This window comes from Anabas testudineus, chromosome 23 (assembly GCF_900324465.2).
Source record: "Anabas testudineus chromosome 23, fAnaTes1.2, whole genome shotgun sequence".
Classification (NCBI taxonomy): Eukaryota; Metazoa; Chordata; class Actinopteri; order Anabantiformes; family Anabantidae; genus Anabas; species Anabas testudineus.
Genome location: NC_046631.1, coordinates 12,769,300 through 12,786,432, shown reverse-complemented (window position 1 = coordinate 12,786,432; position 17,133 = coordinate 12,769,300). Strand labels below are relative to the sequence as shown.

General features: G+C 43.5%; 1 protein-coding gene across 1 annotated transcript in view; it reads left to right on the top strand.

The window, feature by feature from the left end:
- Positions 1-803: 803 nt before the first annotated feature.
- The window catches only part of LOC113163048, a 43,367-nt gene continuing 27,037 nt past the window's right edge, over positions 804-17,133 (top strand). The window contains exons 1-6 of the mRNA XM_026361359.1: positions 804-1,110; positions 5,364-5,429; positions 10,088-10,271; positions 12,291-12,758; positions 12,913-13,389; positions 16,669-16,821. Of these exons, the coding sequence (XP_026217144.1) occupies positions 943-1,110; positions 5,364-5,429; positions 10,088-10,271; positions 12,291-12,758; positions 12,913-13,389; positions 16,669-16,821 (1,516 nt within the window). The 5' untranslated portion in view covers positions 804-942. The remainder of the gene's footprint in view (positions 1,111-5,363; positions 5,430-10,087; positions 10,272-12,290; positions 12,759-12,912; positions 13,390-16,668; positions 16,822-17,133) is intronic.

The window sequence follows — 17,133 nt, the reverse complement described above, 5'->3', positions numbered from 1 at the left end:
GATTTTAAATATTAAAATCAACTTCAGAAGTTTCTGCAAAAGCTTTTTTTTAGCACACATGGTTCATGTGGGGGTGGCTGCTTGTGTCACCACTGTAAGTGTTTGGTCTGGTCACCATGGAAAACACAGACTACTCCTCACTTCTTCACGACTCTTGTTAATATTTCACCAACTGCATATTTAGTAGGATTTTCCCACACTACAAATCTGAAGATGAATCACTTCTAAACCAAGACACAGTCTAGATAATAAGCTTTGATTGCAGATGCAGATAGATGACTGTTTAGAGCATGCACCCTAACCAAAGCATACACACACACACACACACACACACACACTACTGAACTCTGATTTGTGGAATTGATAGGCTCCATTGTTTCCACAGAGCTCGCCACTATATGCTCTGTAATGTAATTAAGGTCAGGAGATTTACGCTGCTGTATAGCAGCCCAGAACCTGATCCTTGCTGTGCCTGGAGTTGGCCTGAAAAGCCCTCTCTCTGTCCAGCTGGTCTCGATTTGTACCCTGGCCTCTGTCATTGTGTGGGACTACAGTGTTGTTCACTTCTTAATTGAAAGCTTTGCTTTATGTATAATTGTACTGTTGTTCCGTATGCAGGTGGATAATACATGTTATTAGTTGCTTGAAAACTTAAACTTAGAGGCGAATCTTGTGCAGTGTTTGCTAAGGAAACTTTATGCATGAGAGGTTTGCACTAGTTTTGCAGCAGGGCAATTATTAACAGACATAAACTATTATAAAGGACTACATTTTGTAGCCTCCCACAGAGATAGAGTCTTTGCTCTGCCTCTCTACATTTAGATCTGTCAACTACAAAGAAAGAAATCACAATGATTCCTTTATCTGTCAGGACTCCAGTGGTGAAATCTTCATATTTTGACAGCTAAAATGAGTAATCTGAAAAGCTAGAGCTCATTGGACATGTCTGCTGTCAACAGAACAGGAGCTTCACAGCCTCAGTGGGACAACAGACCTTCCAGAAATCAGGATTTCAAGCGTCCTCTGAGACTTCTGGCTCGGCCCAGGCATCCCATCAGCACGAGCACCTGGCTCCCTGACGGCTCCTACTCTGCACAGCGCACGCACAGGGTGAGTCCATCCATGCCCACCCAGCTCTTCCTCAATCCGCAGCTGAGTGGCCTGCTGCCGCCACCGCCCACAAATGCAATATCCCAAATGAAAGACACGTCAAAAGCTGCTGAATGAGCCCCATGTAGAGAACATAAGAGAGAAGATCCATAAGACCCGGGGCATCTGTCCACCTCTCTGACACTAATGAATGTTAAGTAGGTTTGCTGCTGGTGAGCCACTGTCCCACAAGTCATTGTGACCGGTGGTGACAGTGGGGATGTGCTTTTGTCAGGGTGCGCCAAGCCCCCTGTGAGACGTCCAAAATGGCTGGACCTCTTATTCCTGCACCAATAGTTGCCATATTGATCCTCCTTGCTTGCAGATTAAAGTATAAAAGGAACTCTGTCCTACCAGTGGGGGTCCCTACCGACTCCCAGAGCTCATTTCAGGGTCACAGAGTCCTTGTAGCCTCCTGACCTGGAGCCCAACATGAACACACACAAACACCGGTGCGAGGCAGGACAGAAACCTTTCCAGGGATGAACTCCATTAAACAGGATTGTTTGGATGCTCACATTCATTGCTCATTATAGCTGACCCCGGGCTTTCTCTCTCTCCCTCAATCTGGCTCCTCTCCCATTCTGTCTCTGGCTCTAACCTGACCAAAGACATGCTGAGGTGCTCACCGAGGCCTTTTGTTCGCCATTGATAACTCGGCTGTTTGCTTGATTGTTTTCAGAACTGGGTCTCCTCATTCTGTTGTGTTGCGCTGCATTGTCGACTTCCTGTGGAGTGCTTTAAAGTTTGGTCTCAGCTCCAGAACGCGTGCAGCTCTTCTGTCTCAGTGTTGGCTGGTTTATAAACTAATCTGTTAGATGATTTATGTGTTGAGCTCAAGAGCTGCTTTCATTGATGTCTGTGATTGCAGAGTTTTACTTGAGACAGTACAGGAATGAAAGAATACATATAGTACCGGACTTCCTCGACAAAGCAGGCATACATTATAGTGTTATACGCATGTTTAAATGTGTAGTGCTGCAGCACAGTGTTGGCAGCTTGTTTTCGTCCTGCTTCAACCCACATTCATCTACAGTCTACATCGTGTTTTGGAGTGTCCTTGGCGCTGACCTCACCAGGATGCAGCTCTGATCTCTGGGTGCCTGTTCAATGCCTGCTCCCTTAATTAAATGTTGATTAAATGCCTATTAATGTTCCCTGACTCACAGACAGGGTGTAATCAGGTGAAACAGAATTAATAAAACATCCAGTGTAGTTCATGGAGGAGAAGGAAAGGCTCCCTTGAGAAAGACAGACAGATGGTGGCAGGAGTCACCAGAGAGAGAAGAAAAGCCGAGTGGGAGAGGGGAAAAGCAAAGACCAGCCACCACTTTGGTGATTAGCTCTAAATTGGTAATTTGATCTCGACCCTTCCACCTACTCATTATTGATAAGATTGACCATATTTGACCATATTTGCCCTCGCTGGCTCACACCGGCAGCACAGCATTTCCTGTATCCTTGCTTCTTGCCAGCCCACGCCGCTCTAGCTCTGCACTGGTAGTGAATCTAACAGGAAGTACCTTAAGGTGGAGTTGGCGTAGATAATGGGGTATACACACTGTCCACACATGCACAGTGGAAATCCCATCTGCCAGGAATCTCCCTAATCTCATCATGTGAATTGATCAGGGAGGAGAGGAGCAGCAATCACTTTAGACAAACCTCTGTGGGATTAAGTGTTATATGTGTGATGATGGGTCAAACAATGACATCAAAGGCAAGGTCACTGATTTATATGGTTTTGTTTTTTGCCAATAGGTTTTTTATATTGTGATTTGATAAATTAATCGTATTTTGAAGTAGGTTTTTATGCTCTTTTTTTAAAAAGACTTTACTGTCATTCATTTTGACATCATTCAATCATAGCATAGATGTTAATTGGCAAATTAGATTACAGTGCATACATCTGATAACTACAGATTGACTGATAACATATTAAATCATGAAGATTTTTGATGAGGGTGAGGGAAGTGTCTGATCATCACCACAAGTTCCATTTTATAGCTAAACTGAAAGTTGCATCTCATCCTAGGATTTTCCTCAGCAGATGGAGTTTGTTTGGTCGCACAGATCATTTCTATTGTATGGTTGAGTTCTCAGACAAAACTCACAGTGAAGACTGTGTGACCAGATAAAAAGCTTCTAAATCGACCTTGTGGTGAAATAGTTTTGCAGTAATCGACTGTTTGCTTACCTGTACCCAGTTAGGTAGGCCCTAATCATGGTTCACAGTGCACAGTATGAAAATCCACCAATGGCACCAACTTAACGTGCTGGTGAAGGTGATCGAGCTCAATTCACAAGGTGATGATGTCCTATTTAATGCTCAGAGCATTTGCATGACCACAGTGATAAACCAACATGGCGTCCATGCAGGAATGTGTAGTGTTGCAGCTCCTTATTACACAGAAAGACTAAGTATCATAACTCTGCCTACGTATACACACATGTTTAGCTAAAACCTGATTGGGACAGCTTTCTGTTGTTTCATGCTCACACTGCAGCTGCCACTTGTTTCATGTTAGGAATTTTCAGGTCACATATGTAAGAAGTGAAAATCTGACCTTGCATACTTATGAATAATTTTTGGGGTTTTTCTTGATGCTTTTTCTTTTCAGCGGTTTTCATGATCTATAACTGTAGAGAACCTTTTTGGGACATCAAGATTAGCTGATTATTGGACTGTAAACGTCCCTGGATATGGCCTCCTGTTTTATTATAAACTAAATGTTTCCCTAAAATATATTAATTGATGTTTTTCATTTTACCAATTTAAGTACCTGTTAAAAATACACAGAGGGTTATTAAACAGTTGCTCATAGTCTTTACAGAAACTGATATAAATCTGATGTGAAAGTATAAGAATGAAATAAAAAAAAAAAAAAGAATACCATTTTCTAAAAGCCTTTGTTGGGCATTATGCATGCTCATTCTTTTTGTTCCATTGATGTCTAGACACACTGGCAGCCAGCTTTTATAGTTACATTTTTGAAAAACTAAGAGTTGCACAGGCCAACCCAACCCCCAGCCACTTTATCCTCTGCTGTCTAAAAATGTACTTGATTTCACATTCACTATGTAATTAGTAACAACAAGGTCACTGGGCCACAAGCACCCGTGATTCACTCGGAAATTGGTTGTTGTTTCCCGTCGGTTCATTATTCAGCTGCAATTAAGGCTTCTATTAAGGATGGAGAGCTTACAGTCCAAGGTATTCCCGGCATAATGCGTATAATCATACGTGATGTGCTTTGGTAAACACAACAGACACAGCCTAAATAAAGCCAACAGACAAAGGCTACGAGATGGCCAGACCTGAGGCTGCCCTCTAGCCTCTCGTAGTGGCAGTGAATGGGTTTGAGAGTCTGGCACAAGCTGGCAGAGAGCTTCACACCAGTGCACCCAAAAGGAAAAGGGAAACATGCATGTATACACACATCAAACTCCATTGTCCTCCCATCCTGTGAGCCTCTCTTTGCCCCTGTCACCCACTCTGCTCTGGGGTTACAGCCCATGAATGAAGGGTGAGTCCTGGGAGGATCTGCTCTCTTGCTCCCTGGAGTGGATCAACTCTGGAGCTGACTCTGTGCTTCTGGGAGCTGCCAGAAGCTGCAAAGAGAGATGGATGAGCTGCTGAGTTGACTGCTGCGTATTGGCTGGTGATGTGTCTCCAGTGATTGATGAGTTAACACAGTGCCCCTTGCTCCACTGGTCAAACCGGAGCGCCCTGACCATACGACCACCACACTGTCCTGAGGAAGCTACATGTTAAAAAGAAAAGGGGAAGAGACGCTGTGTAAAGGGAGCAGATGTTGGGAAGTGGCTGCGTGGGAGAGCAGACTCCATCATTGAGTCTTTACGTTCTGCTGTAGGAGCCCGAACCACTGGAGGAGCTTCACAGGAGCTCAGTAATCAAGACAGAGGGGTTATTAATGCACTGGTGGGGGCTTAAATGTCTCTGGAGAGCCCTCTTACTGTGTGGCTTTATGTTTGTTTTGCCAAGCTTTAGTCATTGTCCTCAGCCTGGGGGCCCACAGAGCTGGAGATTGAGCCACTGAAAGCAGTTCATCTCTGGACTCTTTTGACTTGATCAGTCTCAACCTCTCAAAATTGATCTGTCTTTAAATTTAAGCACACACACCTGCCCTCTTTCTATAATCAATATGTTTTTATATTGACTGGTCTATTTTTTTTTTCTGTTTCTGTTGCAGAGACCCATTTATGTGTCTTTTGTCAGCAAGGCCGTTTTGTGGGACAGAGGACTCTGCCACTACAACGTGAGTGCCCAAATATTCACTTCATAGCAGAGATGCAACTCAACAATGGGCTTTATGAAAGGACATTTTTGTACTGTTAAAAATCTCTTTCTACCAAATGTTCTTCCATGAGCCCTAATGAATTTAGTTTATTTGTGCAGTTTTGTTTCAGTAACAACTAATGACAGTTTTTCTTACTCGTTTGAAGTTTTATTTTTACGATTCACTAACTAATCTATTACAAATGTCACAGTCATCGTAAGTGGGCATCACATCTATAACGTGATGCCTTCACAAAGCTGGTAAATCTAAAATATCGTCCGTTTATAATGATAAAAATGACAGAAAGGCATCAAATGTGATAAAATTCACTAAACATGTTGGTAATGTTTTATTGCACACACATTTTTACAGGTTACACTGAATGAAGCTTCTTAAATAAGTAACTAAATCCCAGTGTTCTTGCTTTGGCTCTAATGAGCACAAAGAAAAACACACACTATCCTCTTCTTCTTCTTTCTCTCGTCCAACACTCACGAGTATCTACCTCTCCCCTTTGCTCAAAAGACTCTGTGAGTGGATGTGCCATAATTAACAGTGGGGTTGCCATGGGGACAGCACAGTTGTGTGGGCTGGCTTCCTGTCTTGGCCTCTGGTTAAACAAACAAGTAAAGTCAGCAGACAAAGACGCTTGCTGGTCCTTACAGCCTCATTTACATTCTCAACTGCCTTCAGCACTTCAGCATTCAGCAAGTTGGTCAGGCCTGGCGTCACCCTCTGCCGTTCTCCGTGTCTGCTCCGCTCCTGTTATACGTGGTAAATCACGAAGGCATTGTGATGGTAAAACTGTCCCAGTCATACGACGACACAACGTTAACAACAAGGGTGTCCCTTCTAAACAGACAGGCAGCTGACAAGAGGCTGTTGACCCAACAATCTGATTTATATCGGCGTCGAAGCTCCTGCACTGTCACCCGGGACACGAGCTGCGGTGGGACAGTGCAGGTCAGAATGCACAGGTGCCCAAACAAGCTGCAGAGACTGCAGAGGTCCAGTTTAAAGATTAATACATGTGATGTTTTGAATAAAGCGTCCAACTCTGGTTTTATCATTTCATGGCTGAGTTAGAGGGGACATTTCTTTAGGCCACTGTATAGATAAAATACTTGTTGCACAGTAATGCGTCAGTAATAATCCACCAATATACCCCATTTACAAGAAGGGCTGAAACTGAGAACAATGATAAAACAGGTGGTTTAATACTGTTAAAGATTTAAACCATCTAAACAACCATAATAAAACATTATAATCCAGTTTACTTAGTAATATCATACTAAGTAATAATCTTATGGGATATTACAGTACACATGTGCCAGTCTGCATAATTACTACTTTGCTGCCAGTTTCCACCACTGAACCATGAACCATGTGCTGTAATTATTGGCCTCAGTGTAAAACTGATTTATTAATGCTTCATACATCAGTTGTACAACCAGTGGGTTTCTAGGTTGTGGAAATACCTTTGATTGAATGGTTTGAGTGTTTCCTGAACTAAATTAAAGGATAAAAACATGTTTAACTTCAGACTTTATGGTTTGAGAAAATGGAAAATATTATTATTTAGTATAAACTATAACTGACTATAATCATACATAATACCAAAGTATATAACTGCATTATTACTTTATACTATTATTATTATTCTTATAAATGTGTGAGTATCATATATTAGTAAATATTGTACATGTTTTACTTTGACTTCACCTCGAGTGTTTTTACAGTGTTATTACTTTAACTCAAGCCAGTCTGAGTGTTTTATTTCCAACGCTGTGTTTGAGTTCTGTCGTCTGGTTCTTTGCCGCGTTGTTTCAGGATGTGGGGGCTTCTGGGGAAGAGTTGCCGGGCCCTCTGGGGCTGCGTGGGCCTGTAAAGCGGGGTCATTGTCTAACCATCGAAAGTAGAAAAGTTGCTCTGAATGTTAAGCTGCATCTGAGCCTGGCTTCTGACACGAGCTGATAATCAGATTTACTCCCCTGAATCCGCCGGCCTCCACAATGCACCCCACTGTCGCCGCCCCCCTCGCCAGCATCTCGACCCTTCATCCACCCTCCCTCCCCCCCAACAGCAAAGCTAATTACACCCCGCAGAAACACAAATCTCCATGATTTAAAAAGTCACTTTTTTTCAGGGGTTTAACCTTGTTAGGGCCTAAGCCTGGCTTTCTTGTGCATCGGTTCTGTGAAGAATTCTCTGTTCCTGCAGACACTGGGACATAGACACACTTCTGTCTTTGCTCGTAGTCGCCTGCCTGTCAGAGGGTTCACTCGGAGGCAGTGTAATTAAGTGTGTGTGCGTCTGCGTGTATGTGTGTCTGTATCGCTGCTCATGTATGCTTGTGTGTGTTTAGAGGTGAGGCGGGGTGAAGGAGCACACGCAAGTCTGTCCTCTGCAGGCCATCTGGGACTCTGACTAACTAATAGACTTCCTACATTCATTGAGCAGCGTTACTTGTACATCTCAATCAGGGAGCTGTTGACCACAAACAGGCCCATAATGACATTAGCCAGTTCTGGCTGTGTGAGGACAGCGTGTGGGTTGCCTGACGCCAGGAGGTCAGCCTGTTTCCTGGGGGCCTGCAGGGGCCCGAAGGAGCCCACACAAGTTTCACGAGTGTCTACAAAAACTACTGTAAAACCTACTGTCACAGCTGGAAACGCTTCCATCTGTGACATGTTAAACTAATATTACAGTAATCAAGCAGTATTTTAATATGAATGGCAGTTTTAATATAGAATTGAAACCATATAGTCCAAAACCTTTACTATATGATTCGTTTCCATTACTTTGAGTTTGAGAAACACAAATGTGAAAAAAAAACCTCTGATCTATACTATAACAAATTCTAATGTTTAGTAGAATAAAGTGCAGTCACTGAAGAATCACTGTAAAAATATTTTCAAGGCATTGAACCTTACAGAATAATATGGCATCCAAACCCCTTCAGCAGCACGAAGTGACAGTGGAGACTAAAACTCTCCTTTTTACAGAAGAAATATAAGCAGAACCAGGCTCAGGTTGGGCGGCCATCTGCCTCAACCAGGGTGAGTGGAAGGTGGAGAGAGCGAAGTACAACAAGCAGCAGACAAACCAGTTATTTAAGCAGGTTGCACTAATTGAAAGGAAACTGTGCACTGGAAACAGCTCCGAGCAAGACATGCACCTGCAGAAAGGTACAGAGCGAGGGAGACAGAGGACTAAGAACCACTTTATATGAAATGATCAAACTGACGCCCGTCAAATGATTCATTTGAAACAATAACTTGACATGAGGAGATTACAAATAGACAAACAGACCAGAAGCACTTTGTCCCGAGCTCTCTGTATATATGCAGCCCGCGTGGATGCATTAGCTGAACTTTTGCGTGAGTTGTAATGGCGCAGAAATCCGTTAACATTCGTGTCTGAACCTGTTCTCCAGAGGGCCACGAGTCTGCTGACAGCAGCCAGAGTCTAGTCTCACAAAGCCCCCCTCAGCCTTTTTGACAGGCCTGTGTGACAGGTAATGAGGAGGCCGTAGGGTAGGAAGAGCAGCCTGGAGGAGAAGCGCCGCCACCCGGCTCTGGTGCCATTTTTACCTCTCTTGTCCCTCTTTACATTACAAGAATGCAAATCTTTAAAGCCCCCAGATCTGAGAAAAGGGAATCAGTGGAGATGGTGCAGGGATTTTATAAGCTGATCCTCCCTGTGTGAGTCGCAGACAGTAACCCCACCTTCCTCCTCCTCTTTATTCTGCCTGAAGGTCTCCTGCTTCATTGTTGGACTCACAGATGTTGTATGTGTGGATGTTCTGTTTGTTTTTATTGTGTGTTAAAAGGGTAAAGAGCTGAACTTCAAATGCTGCTTAAATCCAAGTCAAATAAAAGCCCTGCGTCTGTGGGCCATTTATAACAGTTGTTTGCTCTGTAAAGGCCACAGAGGAACTGATTGAGTCATGGTTTTCACTGCTCCGTCCCACCACATTTTCAATATTGACCGTCCTGCCGGCTTCTCCCATGTCCCGACAGTGTACTCTGAAGAGTTTTATCACCCTTTATTATTTTCTGCCTCCTTTCTTTCAAGCTGGAGGCAGGTTGTGGGCGTCTGTGAGGCAGCTCTGTGTGCTATGTGATTAATTTTGTCAACACAAGAGGGCAGTGGTGGAACCATGCATCATTTAAATTCTCTTGCAGCCTGGAGCACAGGAGTTTCAGTGTAGACATAGTTTTTTAGGTTAGTAACAAATGGTGGTATTTATTTATAGGTTAAAGAGCATATTGGTAATAGTTAGAGCTGCCCAGCATTTATTACATTTTTGTAATTCATTTTATTCACATAATGAATTAAATTATATTAAGTATTTTTGTTGATTTCCATTTTAAAAAATATTATTAATTTAATTAACTTTTAATTTATTTGTATTTTAATGCATAAATGTGTTTTTTTTGTGTTTTAATTTTGTTTTTAAGCTTTATAATTTACATTTTAAATTTTTATAACACTTGTATTTATTATTATTCTAATTTTCTTCTTTCACTTGATCTATTTTTATTTATGTAAGTGGACTAGGAGCATTTCATCTGGCAGCATAAGTTCCACTTTATTTTGCAGCATTATGACATTATTTCTCCATTTTCTTGTAGGCCCACGTTTATCCAAACACTCTTCCCTCGTTGTGTCCACGCTTCTTATCTCACATGAAGACTTGTCCTGAAGACCTCAGACCTCCTTGTTTCCTGAGCTCCACGTTGAGACCGCATCCTCCACCTCAGGGGCGGACACAGGATACACTTGTCCTCGATGCTCCAAAGACCCAAACGCTGGAGGGTGAGGCTTATCAACTAAACACCTGGTGCTTTTTACACCATCGCTGCCACCGCAGGAGGAGGGCGCTGACTCCTTTGACTCCACAGCTCTGCTCATTAACAGGTTTTCTCGCCTTTTCTTCCTCTCCTGGAGCAGTGGAGGTTGGGGCCACCAAGCTCGTCGTTAACTCTTAATCTCTCTCTGTGGTTGCGTTTGGTTAAGTGCAGATCTCGCCCGTCCTCTTTGGTGAGGAAGTGCCCACAGCGCCGTCCTCCTGGTGGTCCTCTGGGGGTAGTGAAAGGTCCGGGGCTGGGAGACCTGCAGCTCCTTTCAGAGCCCAGTCTCTGATGTGAAGGCATTTTTCCTAGCACACACCTCAGCTCCACAGCGGGGCACTTCATTCAGCATGCTGGGGCGTGTGTATGTGTGTATATGAGTGTGTGTGTGTGTGTGTAAAGCCGATGAAGGGGGGGGGGCATTTCTCAGCATCAGGGTCTATAACTAATTATTCCACCATATGGTGGTCGGCTCCCTCACAATCGTCCTTAACACTGGTCCCTGAAGAAACGTGCTGCGCCCAACACCATGGCCTTGTCCTCTGACACGTCATTCATATGCACATCAGCGCACACACATGCACACACACTCACATATTCATGTACAAGTGTACGTGCACGCGTGCATGCGTGTGTGTGTGTGTAACAGATGGGAATGGCAGGGTATTGTAAAAGGAAGCAGTGCAGAAATGTGCTCCCCAATGCCTTCTCTTTATCCCCCTGTGCTGACTCCTCTTGGCGGCAGACCCCCAGGAAACAAGAGCAGATTGTCTGACACCCCCACCCCCCCACACACACACTTCCAAACACACACACACACACACACTCCCTCACAGTGGTCAACAAAAAATATAAGAGGAGAAGAAAGGAAGGGGTGTACAAAGGCAAAGGAGGAAGAATGAAAAAGGTGAAAGGGAAATGGGTGGTGCTGGATGGAGTTGATGTTTTTGGAAGAGAACCTCAGAGGGATAATAGGAAATGTTAAAATAAGGAATAAGATAATGACAGGAAGAGAGAAGAAGGAATAAAATAATGTGTAATGTGTAATAATAGCATTTACAAGAGTTATCCTGATTAGTGATCATCAAAAATGTGAAGATTGACTGATTTACACTGATTTCAGTCACTATTAATTAAACATCTGTGTTTTTTTACTGCTAGTTGGTCCAAACAAGCATCAAGCAGTTGGCCTCATGAAGCTCTTTTCCAACGTTTAATAGGCTGCACAGACAAACTTGAGTTCTCTGTGATTATAAAAAAATTGATTTCTTAGATAAGACATAGGATTTGAGTCATCAAACCTTAATAATAAGGCTTAATAATAGTTTCCTTTGATTGGGAAACTGACAAATAATTTTGAAAATCAGCCTTAAATCTGTTGATTCATACATTTGATTGTTTGATGATAGCAACTGGACAAAGATGCTGCATACTGGGAGTCAGGGTTTGAACCCCAGCTGTGCCCCACCTCCAGCAGAGGTCCCTTGTATAAAAGCATCGCCCAAATGACTGCATGTAAATGTAAAGTCTGTCCATTATTAGTCCATTTGTTTCTTTTATTTAACTCACACTGAAATAAAAATAACCCCAAAGTACACGTCTCAGGTTTTTTGGACACCTGTCCATCTTGTAATAAACACTGTGTGCATATGAACTCTCCTGCCCTCAGGTCTGCTTACTATTGTGAATATTGAGTTGGGAAACAGGCAGCTGCTCCAGCGAGGCGATTTCTCGCTGCCTTTGTTAGAGGGCCGACCCACCCAGCAGGGAAACAAGTGTTTGTAGGCCTGAGGAAAGTGGGAACCAAAATGTCACGAGCAGACTTTGGCAGCTTTAAAACACAGACTTGACTATTCAGCAGGAAAAGTCTAAAACCACCGTCGGCTCCTGTTTAGCCAAAGCCACATTTAAAGCCACTATTTGAAATGTTGTTGGAGTGAAATGCTGAATAATCTTAATGGAAATGTTTTGTTTTGTCTTAAAGGATGCTTCCATTTCAACCCAGAGAGAAGGAAATCTGGGGCACAGATGGGGGGCGTTAATGCAGGAAGACGCTCTGATGTTGCTGTTCACTGTCTTCCACTCCCTGCAACCCCACCACCGTCCACTAATCCAACACCTCCCCACCAATGCGCCCTTCTCCCCAACTCTGGGAGACAACAAAGCGAGCTGCACACTGTGCCAGCTTCTCCTTCCGGCTCTTATCCTACTCTAGAGGTGAAACAAGAAATTCAGGAGAAGGAGAGCGCGACACAACCCACTGTGGTGTCCATCACAGAGTCTGCAGAGCTGGACTGGGAGCTGAATCTTGCAGGTCCTGCTGGATCTGAGCGCCCAGAGTCTGCAGCCTCTGCAGTGTCACAGGGGTCACTGTCAGATTTAAGTCGCCCACCATCCAGCCTGTTCAGCCGGAGCACTGACCTCGCCAGTGGCAGGAGCAGCGTCCTGTCTGGTAAAACATCTATTTATTTTTTAATTACTGATTATTTATGGAAGGAATCACTGAGATTCAGAATATTCTCATTCTAAATTACGACCTGATAATCTCATCCTTTAGATTTAACATTTAGCATTAAGTCAAATTAATTTTCTCTGTCCTTTTGCAGCAGTTGTTTCAGACTCAAGCCCAGAGGGCAGCGTTTGTATCTCTCCAGTCCACCTTCCCCCAGTGATGGAGCTACCTCAGTCTTCTCCAGCTGGATCCAACCCCCACCAAACCACTACAAAATCCACCACCCCTCCAGACTACAAACCGGTCTTTGGCCAAACCAAACCCTTCTCACCTCGCCCAACTTCAAGCATCCGTTCACATTCAGATAAACCTGCCAGCAGTTGCAAAAGCATAAAAACAGCCAGCAATCTCCTTAACGATGCACTCATAGATCCTGGTCTCAACCCATCTTTGGACTCTGATCCTGGCCTTGTTACACTAACTTTTCCCTCCACAACTTGGTCTTCCTGCCCGAGTCTACAGAGGACCACTCCCTGCTCAGCATCAGGAGCAGAGCTAACCCCTTCTCTACCAGGGAGTGGTCTGGGCTCTCATAGCTGGCCCGTCCTGCCTCCCATCTCCCCTGTCAGAGGTGAGAAATGATTTCTGCCGACCACATATGGATTGTTCACAGCCTCCTCCCTATCCAGCGCTGGCTGGACATCTCCCCTTAAACAAAGAGCCAGGGCTAGACAGAGAAATCAAAGCCTGCTTCCACAGTGAGGCGTTAAGATGCTCCTGCCCCCATCAACAGGTTGTGAAAACATTGCTGTCACCCTGTTTTTCCCTCCTCCTCCCACCACATAATAAATAATGCAGAAAGCTTTTATTTCTCCTCTAAATCAGCAATAGAAAGGACGGCTTTTGATGAAAAGCTGGTACCGTTTGATTCACTGTTCAAAGGCATGAGGCCCCAACAATAGAAATCGGGGTCCCTACCTCGTGTGCCGTGCCTCTCAGCTCGGCTCCCTCGTGCTCTTGCTATTCTCTGGGCTCTGAGAGGGAGACGTGTAGCCGATGGTCATAAATCCACACTGACCGCCGCTCGCTGACGGCTGAACACAGAGGAGCACTGCTACAATAGAATACCTCTGTGGCTTTCCTGCGGTCGCTAATTTACCGTTCCCAATGGGGATAAAGAACAGGGCCACTGACATCTGACTTCTCCAGGAACTTTATGAAAGAAAGGAAACAATGTGGAAATTGTGTAGGGATTTTCTCTTTGCTATCAGAGTCATCTACTGTTCTCTGTGTGGTGCTGTATGGACGGGGAGGTGGGGGCCCACGCTGTTCTCTTTACAGCAGACACAGAGCAAGTGTCACTGGTCCATTTATTTCACTGCAGATGGAACTCGATGTGGCCTCAGTAGAATCAAGAAACACTGGTTTATTACACATTGAGTGTTGTTTTTGTCAGAGATCATTTCTACTATTTTCATCTGGAGTTGATGCACAAACTTCCTGCACTGCACAGGAATGTGTGCCCGTCCAAAAAATAAAAGTCACCTGAATTTAACTAAGCAAATAGGTAAGAGCCTCTCGTTGGATTATTACTGTATGGATGATTATGTTTCAGCTGTCAACAAGTTAATTAACTTTAACTGATGCAGTGAGAAGCTTCTCATTTCTTAAACAACCATATTGGAAGACGCATTATATGGTCGAGGAAAAGATGTTCAGGTTCAATCATTGTTATCATTAATACAAAATCTAGGCGAAAATTTAGAATAAATGTTGTGACATTGCAGAAGCTTATTGAAACGATGCCACAGTGAATGTGTGTCATCAAAGCTAAAGGCGCTCCAACAAACCAGGCAGTTGCTCTATAAACTGTGATTACAACAGGTGGTTTGGGTCAGTTTGCCTCCAGTTTGGTTAACTTTTGTATTCAATTAGCGCCGTGTTTGAACAGACAACAGCATTCTGGGAAAAATTACAGTGTTCATTTCATTAAGGCCACTATGTTGACGCAGCACACGCAAAACTCGTTTAACCTTGTCCGGCCTTTCAGGTCAGTCAGCAGCTCACTGGGCTGACAAGTCAAATAAAATAAAAGAAGAGCACCTGCTACTTAGCTTACACAGCGTATTAGTTTTCCTGTTTACCACTCCTTTGTCAGAGTAAACTACTGTGCAGTGTTTTTGCAACTCATCAGGCTTCAAGCTTCTCGCATCTGAAATTCAAACTTATCCATTAAAGTTTTTATCTCATTAATCAGTGAAGTGATGCAAAATAAAATTCACAGTATCTCTGTATATGTACAGATACTGTTTTAGGATAAACTATCATCTCACTGATTAGAATAATATAATAAGTGCACATACTTACACTTAATACCCTGATGACTATAATTGTATCTTTACCACTACAGATGAGGGTTAAGAAGAGAGATATTTATGTTCAGTACTTTATCAATAGATGGGGAGGTCTGTTTCTAAGTCTGTGTGGTATAAACAAAATACTTTAATGGCTACAGAAGACGATGGGAGTCGTGTCATCCCACTCACCCCTTTTGAGGCACAGTATGATTTTCTAAGGTCCCCTACAACCCCTACCGTGACCCTGAGCTGACCTGTTATGAGCAACATCTCCAGTGTGTAACTGTCCCTCACAAAGACGGAGGGTACTGGCCTGGCCTCTCCACTCGGGCCCCTTTCAGACTTGCACTCTGACCAGGAAAAGAGGGCCACAGGCACACAGAGAAGGCCTTGTCTGCCTTTAAATCTGTCATATCAAACTCAGTGACCCCCCACTGCTACTTTTAACCTCCCCGAAAAACTCGCCCTGACTCAGTGCAACCCTCGTTGGCTGAGAATGACAGCTAAGTTGACAGCAGCAATATGCTCTGAAGTGTCAAGTCAAGTCCTTCCATTGTCTGTGTGAGTAGAGCAGCGAGCCGCTCAAGGGCACAATAGTGCGATGCTGTGTGCGTGTCGTTCACATACTTGACTGTGTGAGGGTGGCTTCATGTGTACATTTATTCTCATCCTGCAGATACGAAGGAGTTTGCCTTTTCCTTTTAGAGCTCCTGTATATATTATCCTTTTGTGCGGACCAAGCTGTTCTGAATTTCTAATGTGAGAAAAGCCTCGACAAGCCTCTTTCAGGACGACAAAACACACCACGCTGTTTCACTCCCTAATCCTTTGATTTCTAAATGAGGCAACGTGAAATGGTTTTGTTCTGATGGTTTGAGAGGAGAAAAGTAATTAGCAATTAGCTTGACAGTTTCTATTCCTTCCAGGGCTTAAGGGCAGAGTTTTGCTCTATGTATATTGAATGTGATGTGAGACTTCTTTAGCCCCGAGGTCCAACCGTAGTGTTCTGCTCAAACCTTCATACCTCACCCGAGGGCTTCGCTCCTGGAGGTCCTGGGGTTGTTTTGGGAGTTATCCACTTGTCAGAGTGTAAAACCTAGAAGCGACAGGCTTTAACTAAGCAACTAAGCCCACAACAACAGCAGTTAGAGATTTATAGTGTGATAAAGCTGCATCAGAAAAGGTCGTCCAGGAGCTTTTCCAGTACCTGCCTGAAAACCATTATTTTAATTCACAATAAAAAATAGATGAACGACTCTGATGTTTATAAGATTTTACAACCAGGAGATGATGTCTGGGATATTATTTAATTCACTCAGACAAAATGATGTTGAATTGGAAGCTTCACTTACCATCACTTACAGATTAATCTATTATTCTAATTATTTCAGAATCATATTTTGCTCTTGACATGTGCTCATTTACTTCTCCCTGTTGTTGTATTCTAATGCAACAAACCACTACTCCCACGTAGATCATTAAAATTACATCTAATCCTCATCATCATCATGCTTATCATCCTAACATCATACGCCTACTCTGTGCTGTTGCAGGACGCTGTGGCACAGCAGCATCACGCTACTCTGAGCTCAGCTGCACTCAGTCTCATGTGTTTGATGAACTGGAGGCCATCGTCCCTCGATCCACTTCCTGTCTGTCTTTGGACGAGGCGTCAGACTCATCAGGCTGTTCTTCACCTGACACAGGTACGCACTCACAAACACACACATACATCAAGTCAGCAGCCTGCAACTAGTGATTAAATGTTGTTAAAGTGTTATCATGGTAATATACTATAAAATAGGCTAAACATCACTTTATGCTTTATTGTAGATAATCTCTAACATTTTAGTGATTAGTGATAAAAGTGCTCCTTAGATTAGTCTAGGGACTAAGATGCTCACGTTAAATGCCAAGGACAGTCCCACAGATAATAATATTTATTTGGTAACTTTAGGTGATAGAACAAAACTGCAAATTCTCACATTCGAGAGCCAAAAACAAATTTTCTACTCTAT